This window comes from Haliaeetus albicilla, chromosome 18 (assembly GCF_947461875.1).
Source record: "Haliaeetus albicilla chromosome 18, bHalAlb1.1, whole genome shotgun sequence".
NCBI classification, from domain to species: Eukaryota; Metazoa; Chordata; class Aves; order Accipitriformes; family Accipitridae; genus Haliaeetus; species Haliaeetus albicilla.
Genome location: NC_091500.1, coordinates 3,256,628 through 3,265,676, shown reverse-complemented (window position 1 = coordinate 3,265,676; position 9,049 = coordinate 3,256,628). Strand labels below are relative to the sequence as shown.

The 9,049-nt window shown below is 43.8% G+C and overlaps 1 protein-coding gene and 1 long non-coding RNA gene across 2 annotated transcripts in view; one reads left to right on the top strand and one right to left on the bottom strand.

The window, feature by feature from the left end:
* Nucleotides 1-3,166: 3,166 nt before the first annotated feature.
* On the bottom strand, nt 3,167-4,117 carry LOC138689681 (uncharacterized). Its single transcript, XR_011328583.1, has 2 exons — nt 3,779-4,117; nt 3,167-3,450 (listed from the first exon to the last, which is right to left on the bottom strand). It is a non-coding gene; the product is annotated as an uncharacterized lncRNA (long non-coding RNA).
* Nucleotides 4,118-4,147: 30 nt separating this feature from the next.
* The window catches only part of PINX1 (PIN2 (TERF1) interacting telomerase inhibitor 1), a 62,524-nt gene continuing 57,622 nt past the window's right edge, over nt 4,148-9,049 (top strand). The window contains exon 1 of the mRNA XM_069805549.1: nt 4,148-4,211. Coding sequence (XP_069661650.1) covers nt 4,193-4,211 — 19 coding nt within the window. The 5' untranslated portion in view covers nt 4,148-4,192. The remainder of the gene's footprint in view (nt 4,212-9,049) is intronic.

The following is a 9,049-nucleotide window of genomic DNA, read 5'->3' as shown; positions in this document are numbered from 1 at the left end:
CACAGCGCAGGCTGCAGCCACCATGCAATCGATAACAATGTGCCAGGAGGAAAATACCCTGCTCAGATCTCTGAGCCCTAAATGATCTTTGCAGTGCTGGCTGTCGGGAAACACCTTTTCAAGTAAGACCCTTGGGAGGAATCGCTGGAGAACTCTGAACGTAATGCCCACCAGGCATCTTTATTGCTTTATTTTCAGAGAAGAGCTACATTTCAACCACTCCAAGCACACTGGAAATGGGATTTCAGGCTATATTCTTAGAGGGCTATAATCACCCATATAAGCTGTTCTTTCTCTGGGAAGAAAATATATACACAAACACACATATATATGCATACAAATATTTTTCTTTCCTGTGACACCAGCTTTACCCAGATATGTAATTGTGAAATATAATAATTGCCCCTGGATGGGACCTTCCCCTTTTGTGCACATTGCCTAATTTCACTGCCCCTGTGCATATACATGTACTTAAATGTTTCTAGGATCAGCACTTTAAAATACTAATTTGCAAGAACTGTGGCTACATCTGTGTAGAATAATTTGGACCTTGACCTCAAGCCTGCTGTTAAGCAAATGCAGTCAGCAATAATTAAAGAAGGTATGATCTCATTTGTGTTTTAAGCTGTGATTCTTTGCAAGCAGGGGAGTAAGACAGCTTTGGAAGTAGAAGTGCTCCGATGCAGTCGAATATTAAGTTTCAAAAACAAACAAGAAACAAATCTCAACCTCAAGGCATCCTTTAACAGAAATTACTTCCGATCTTCCCCCTTCAGTGATGTCTTTCTAGCACAGCGAAGCTGACTCAAAGGTATGTAATGCTGCTACCTATTGGAGCGATCAAATATTACACTCAATTCTCAGCTAGAAGCCTTAACACCTCTCCAGAATCAAAAATGGAAGCAGAATTTGGCTGGTCTGAAATGGCTCACACAAGTAAGTGACCGTTTGAACACTGAACGCATGGATGACACTACAATTTAGCTGACGTAATAGAGACCTCAGAGCGATAATGGCTGTTACTGCCAGGAGCAGTACTTTGTTCAGGAAACACAGGTGGGAGGATGGCGGAGGGGAAAATACATCACCTTATATTTCAGATCCAGACAACAGCAAAGAGTGGCCACTGCTGAGAATCCCTGGGTGGTGATGAAAGGGGAGGAGGATCCTGGTGCGTGTGACCTGTGAGCACTAGAAAGCAGATGGGGTGTCAGATTGAGAACTACCAGAATCACAGAGCTGGTGGTGACATGAGAGTTCATCTGGCCTGTCCTCCCTTATGAAGAAAGCAGGGCTGATGGGATTCAGCTAGAAGTATCCTGAGACTCAGCTGGGTATCTGAACTCCCTCTGGGTTAGCAGAAAGATGGGCACCAGGAATTCAGGTTACAGGCCTGCTTTGTACACAGTTAAGGGAGGTGAGGTGGACCCTGTCCTAGACTGTCCAAGCAGGTCTCTGCTGTGTATGAATTTTGTTAGGGCAAGAAAAAAAAAAACAGAAAGAAGGCTCTCCTAGGGTTGATTCTGATCTCTAGGGATTTCCTCCTGGAGGAAAACCTTAAGTGGAAGCTTGAAATCTGCCACATACCTGGTTATTTCCAGGTACAAATGATGGTTCCTCATCCTAAGGCAGGAGAGTAGAGGAGCAAAAAAATATTGACAGATTTCAGGTAGACCTCAGTAAGCTCAAAGAATGACCAGGCAGTGTCTTGGGAGCCTGGTTTATGAATTCAAGACAGTCATTCCTTAAACTAACGCTAATAAGCGCATCAGCGCATAACATCCAGCTGCAAGCCAGGAGACAAGAAGTAGATGCAAGACCACCTTATGCAGAGCACACACAGACATATAGTATGAGCGTAACAGACAGAATGAACAAAGTCAAGGCACTGAATGAGATAAAACCTGCAGTTGCAAAGCTTTATATAGTGCAGCAGGCATAAGAGAAAGACCAAAGGCAAGGCTGATCCACTACACAGCAGAGGGAGCAGGGCATGATTCATCCACTTAGTCTTCACCAAAAGGACTAGATGCAATCAAGTGGCTAACACAATTAGGCAAAGGGAAAAGATCTCTCTCCCAGGTAGTGAAGGATTGGGAAGTATTTATTTGTTTTCACACCAGTCAAGCCTGACGAATGTGACCTGAAAGTACGCAGAGAACTGACGTCAAAAGGCTGGTGAGAACATACGCTGTGAGAATTTCTGGCTGGATGTGGGCTTAGAAGACCACAAAAGGACCAACTTGATACTCGTCTTTAAAGGAGCAAGTAGGGCAGAGCAGTCAGTTTAATAGGAATTTAATATAAACTATTTAAAAAAAAAGCAGGCTATTTGTAAGTTTATAGATTTGCCAAGAACAAGCTCCATCATATCAACCTAACTTTGACCGACAGAATGGGTCTTACAGAGGAAAATACACTGTTATAATTTCTATTTTCTATGTCTATAAAGTCTTTAGAAACTGTCTTTCACAGTGTTCTTATAAGCAAATAGGGAAATGTAAAGTAAATCAAAAAGCACAGAAGCAAAGCAGTTTGAAAAGCTGAACTGGGCCAGCTGTAATCCAGTTGTCATCCAAATGGAAGGGTGGATGAAGAAAGAGTGGTGGCCAATCTGTTCTGATCCTGGTAGGACTCAATACTCCCCTTAACGACCTGACTTAAGGTATAGAGCACACTTACCACGCTTGCAGGTGACTCCAAGCTGGGAAAGAGACAGCAGAGACCCCAAAGGTCTGCAATTCAGAACAATACAACAAAATAGAAAGACAGAAGTAAGTGTTGATTCAGTAAGGGCAAAAGACAGGATTAACACACTCCACGAACACAGAATACAAAAGCCTTACGTAGCACTTCTCTGAAAGGGGTACGGAGGTTAGAAAACAAAATATTACACTCAGATGCAAAACATAGCCAGAGAAGAGACAGGGGAAGCAGCCTACAACTCCAGTTAAGCCCTCTGAAGATCTCAGCAGCATCACGTGTGTTGTGTTTTGGGTGCTACACTTTAAATAAAACAACTGAAGAGTGGCTAAAAACACAGAAAAACATGAATGACCAAGGGCTCAAAACCATGATCTGCAAGAAAAGAATACTAAATAGTGGCGGTTTGATTCAGCAAGTAAACAACAAGGAGGTGTTGCATTCAGTAGCCAAATACAAAACATTTGATTCAGAAAGGAAAGAATACTCTTTATTCCACACGTAAGGGGAGTAAGACAAGAAGCACTGAGGTAATATTATAGGAAGGAAGATCTGGGTTCATCACAGAATCTTTAAAAATCTTGAAAAGCAGAATAAAGATGTAATTTGCCTGAGGAGGCTTCAAGTTGCTGCTGTTAAGACATGTTTACGTAGTTCATTGCTGCTGCTTGTTAAAAGTCTTGTCTGATAGTTTCCCCTCAGGCTCAGGCTTCAACATCTTCGACCATTTTTATACCAAGAGCTGTCCTGGGACCCGATCATGACAAGTTCAGCTTTATTACAAGAGGACAGGCAGAGGACGGCGGACAGGACACGTGAGGCCCCCCCACCGCTCTTCCCTCCCGCGACGGGCACAGATTTGGGTAAATTCAGGGACATTTATCCCCCCCTCACACCCCCCAAGGATTCAGACGGGCCGTGCCCCGTCATTTTTCACCACACACCCCGAGGCCACAGCCGAACACTGGCTCATCCCGCTCCCCACCCTCCACGAACCCCCCCCTCACAACGGGCTGCGGACACGCCGTCCCAAGCTGCACCTGTGGGGACGACTAAACACCCGAAGGGACCCCACCACCCGCTCGCAGAAGCTTTAAGCGGCTTTAACGGCTGCGGGGCAGTCCCGAAGCGCCCAGCAGAACCCGCCGCGCACCCCCGGCCCTCTCTGCGGAGGCAGAGGACGCTGCCGCCCCCCCCGCCCCGCGGCGCGCGCGCGCGCTCTTCGGCTGCCCGCAAAGGTGCCTGTCCGATATCCTCCGGGAAAGGCGCGAGAATCGCCGATATAACCGCACGTCCTTCGGTATCTTTAAGTAGAATTTTAGCGGGTTTACACCCTCCGTTTTCGGTAGTGGGGGGGCGCCGTGCTCGCTTGCTTCAAGCCTTCTTTTTTAATCAGGCATTTCTTTAACCGCCTCTACCGACGCCTGCATTCACAAGTCCCCCTCGGGGCGGTGGGAGAACGCGCCGCGGAAGGAGGAAGGTCCCCAAGATGGCGATGCTGGCGGAGCGTGAGTGCCGTTCCCCGCGGGGAGCGAACCGCGCCGGCGGGGCTCGGGGCGATGCCGGGGTCGGGGTCGGGGTGAGCCGTTATCCTGAGGGGGGGGGAGGCTGCCTGGGAGCTACCCCAGCCCCTCCTCACCGCCCTCGCTTGATGGGGCGGGGGCCGGCGTTTCCTTTCAGGGCCTGGGCGCCATCTCTGCGGCGGGGTGCGTTAGGTACCCCGAAACTTTGGGGCCGGGGCTGTGCTGGGGGTTGGCGGCTGCTGTGTGTCAGCCAGGCAGGACTCGGGGGATCCGCTTGTCTGTAGGCATCGGTCTTTGGATCGCACGCCGGGTTAGCGTTTGAGCTGAGCTCGCCCTTCTTGTCTGCGCAGGGAGCTGCGGAGAGCAGGGGAATTCTGGGGGGGGGGAAAGTGAGAGTGGGGTGTCAGGGGTTTCAGGCAGGTGCTTCAGAAAAGGCAGGTAAATCCGCTGAACTCGCGGGGAGAGCTCAGGATAAGTCCATGAGGTTGTGTCATGCCCTTTGTGTAAGTGTTGCCGAGTGAATAATTTCTGAAGGTTTTATGATATGCAGCCTGATAATTTTGTTTAACTTTTTCCTAATACTGGAGTCCAATAAAGCTTCGCTCTTACCTCTGAGGCGATTGAGGACTTGGGCTCCCCATATCTAAAAGAATTTATTAAAACATTGGATAAATATCCTGACTGGTAACTCTTTCTTGGGTAAAGCCCGTCAGTTCAAGAAACAGAACTGTGTCGGGGCTGGCCGAAGTGAGAACTAAAAACTTTTGCTGCCTTCTCTTCCAAGTTAAAGATTCATTCCTGTAAAGGAGCCTTTTCTAGTAATTGTAAAACTGTATATGAATAGAAAGACTAAACTTCTGAACCGTAGATTTTTGTTATAGGACTAATACACTTCTGTCTCAGTATTTTTAATGTCCTTGGGTGGTTTTGGTAAGCTTAGTGGTGTCAGGACACCCTTAACATGACAGCATAGGGTCTGATGAATTTGTTTGCTTGACTACAGGAAAGATGGACTTAAGTATAATGACTAATTAGAAAATATGGTTTCTAGTGGAAAATACAGGTGTGAACTGAGGAAAACAAAATTGAATTTACATATGGGATTTTCTAATTATTTTAGTTGTAAACTTTGGTACCATTTTTTTTCAGAATTTGTTAATTATTTCAGTTGGACACTGTACATAACAATAATCACAGAATCACAAAATGGTTTGGGTTGGAAGGGACCTTTAAAGGTCATCTAGTCCAAGCCGCCCTGCAGTGAGCAGGGACATCTTCAACTAGGTCAGGTTGCTCAGAGCCCCGTCCAACCTGACCTTGAATGTTTTTGGGGATGGGGCGTATACCGCCTCTCTGGGTGACCTGTTCCAGTGTGTTAACATAGCTTTTGTATGTAGTGACTTCTAAAATCAAATGCCTTAAAAGCCAAATCTAGCTGCTGAGAGGCACCTTTGCACAGTTGTATGCCTTTGTTCATCACCTTCAGCTGCAGTTATAATTGTGAAGCCATGCATTTTTGTTTGCAGTTCCAGATCAAGTTCTGATGCTCTTATTAATATTCATCCTAAAAAAAACAGTTGAGGGAGGAGGTGTTAATTGGTTTTACTACAGCTGTGAAAGCACATGCATTTCAGGCACTTAAAGTAACTTCTCAGTGGTACCCAGTGACAGGACAAGAAGCAGTGAGTGCAAATTGAAACACAGGAAATTCCGTCTTTTTGGTACTGTGAGGGTGGCCAAACACTGGAACGAATTGCTCAGGGAGGCTGTGGAGTATCTGTCCGTGGAGATATTCAGAACCAGACTGGACATGGTCCTGGACAACCTGCTTATGCAGGGGGTTGAAGTCGATGATCTTGAGAGGTCCTTCCAACTTTTGTGATGCTGTGAACTAAACTGAGAAAAGACAAACTTGATCATTCTTTGCTTACGTAGTTTGAATTTTAAAAATGTATCAATTGCGGAAATAGCCAAAGAGCTTTTTTTCACTTATTTTTAACTACTCTTAACTGTTAATAAACTTTAATTAACTCTCTATCTGACTGGCGCTTGTCAGGAAAAAAATGTACGTGTTAATGATGGGTTTCATAGCTTTGATTAAAAATAAAGTCCCTTCTGTGGGCAGTATATTTTTTTCTGTTTGTTGGAGAAATTTAGCCTGTTTATTATTTTCTGTTATCACCATAAATGGGCACACAGCAGGGCTTTGGATGGGAACTGTTAGGGAACTTTCAGCAATGATAGTTAAACACATGCTCCAGGCACAGAATTAGTCTTGGTAAAAGGGTTTAGTAATTGATCTTTTTCAAATCGCAGGGTATCTTAGTGAAGTATCTAAAGAAATTACGCTTTTCTCCACTGGATGGTGCTGCTTGCCCAGAGTTGCATTACTATCACTAGGCTCATTTTATGAGCAACCCAGAAGATTGGTGTTAACTTCTGAGATGAATTTTTTAGCTGGAAGATAGTATATTGTTTCCTTTCTTGCTCTTAAGACATCGGTGAACAAACATTTCTGATAAATTGTTGACTAAACAGTCTTTTTTGTTGTTTGTTTGGAGAGGGGAGATGATTTTGTGGTTGCTGTATGTGGCATGAAGTTGTTCCTGGCTTTCTTAAATACTTCTCTAAAGATGTAAGCAAGTTTATTTTCCTGCGTCTAGCTTACCATTTTTGAAAATAAGTGTGTGTAAACATGGCAGAAATGTGAGGATTAATTCCATAGTGGTAGTTAAAAGGTTTGAAATACTTGGATTGCAAGTGCTGGGAAAGGGAAGGTCTCTCAAAATTTCAAGCTTGAGAAATCTCTGTATTAGGTGCCCTTGTGTTTTGTTACCAGTGTCCTCCTGAGAGTAAAACATCTCAGGGCTTCTCTACGGAGAGAGAAAGATTCAGGAAAATTAATAGAAATTAACTTTTAAAGTGGATTAGTTGAACTACATCAAACAACTTAATTTGGAAGTTAATTTAAATTCACACATTCAGTTGACACAGATTACCTCTGCTGTGTAGACAAATCCTTAGATACATACGGTGGCTTTAGAACAGTAAGAATTGCGTTGAATTTAATTTCTTGGGATTTGCAAAGTCACCACCTGGGGAACTAGTTACAGAGAGCATAACAGAATATGGGCATACTTAAAATGTTGTTACAGTTACATACCTTTTTAAAAAAGGCATTGAACAGTTAGGTTTTGATGAGTGAGGGAAAGTTGATATTAATCGAGAGATTTTAAACAAAGGGACAAATTAAGAAATATGATTGAAAAGGAGGGCTGCTGCTCAGCTGTGCAGCATAATCTCTATTAAATTGCTTCTTTTTATTGTCTTTCTTTTTATGTTTGTTTCACTGTCAGCTACGGAGGAAAGCCAGCAGCCAAGGTGTTCCCTGTTTTTATAGGACTTAACTTTTGCTGCCAGCTTGATAGCTTTTTAACTCATTCCCCCCAGAAACCACTGGAAACCTGGGTCCTTAGAGATCATTTGCATCTTGGGTGAGGGAAGATGACAAAGCTTGTTAATTGTCCCGGGTTCCTAGCTCAGTGTTTCAAACACTGCAATAAATGAGTGAAGTCCGCCATGTTGCGGAGGGAGCCAGAGTGTTTGTTCGCAGTGGGGCAGCAGGGAACCCTAATTTTCTTGGGTGTTTAAAATCACAGTCTGCAGTGGCACTTTATCACCTTTTGTTAGCAGCACAGGCAGGGCTTGTAGTAGATGCTTCTCTGAAGTCTGACTGTTGGAAATAAGTTGTTGTTTTTCTGTAGAGAAGTGAACCAAGTGAAGGCTCTCTCGATTCCTCTCACAGTGCTCAGTCATTTAACCTACTGTAAAATGTTTTTTATGGACTGTTTGGGGTTTTTTAAAATTCTTTATAAGACTATTACTTTTTATTGGGCTGCCACGCAGCACCTATTTTGAGCTTCAGAGCTTCGGAAGTATGTTTAAAAAAAGCCACCATCATGCATTGTGACAGTGTTAGTTTTTCTTTAAGAATGAAACAAAGCTGGACAAAAAATGAATCGAACATCCCTGTAATATTTTGTCCCTCTGGCCCAAATCTTAACTGTTGCATTTTAGGGAAAGATGACTTCCTGATTATGTTGAAAGCCCTTCAGTGGACTTGGCTTCTCACTGACTTTGTACGGCCTTGGGTTAATCGGTCAGTTTTGATCCACCATTTCCCATCGTGTTTAATGAAGTTTGTAATCTTCCTGTCTCCCATTCTTTGTTTGTCTTGTTTATGTAGGTTGTCTTCCTGCATATGTTTAGGTGCACACTTAAAGTGACTGGTTAACTGTGCTAGCTTTTCTTCCTTGATTTCAATGAAGCTATTCCTGATGATAGAGTCAAGCGCACGCATGTGAGCCTGAGGGACTATAGTTTCTTTAGGAGTCTGTATAGGACAAAGGAGCCTTGATTCACGTTTGGATCTCTTAACACCTGCAATAATTTCCGGTGACTTTTCCGTTTCTGAATAAACCATTTTGTGGTAAATCCAAAAGCTGAAATCCCACTGGTTTGTGTTCTGTAATTCAGTTTCTCTGGTCACTTATATTTGATTTTTGACTTGGCTTTTGTTATGAAGGCAAGTATTAAAACTTATATGTTCTGGTTAAAAGGAAGACTGGCTAGTGGATATTGTCCAGAACTGGGAAAGCTAGCACTGTAGTCTCATCCCCTATAGATTTCATGTTGAAGCCAGATGTAAAACAAAGTTGGAATAAAAATGGAATTTAGGCCTGTACACCTAAATGGTAATCCTTAAAGCCTTCCCTGAATTGCAGCCCATCCTTAGGGATGACAATTTCCATTGCAATTTTACT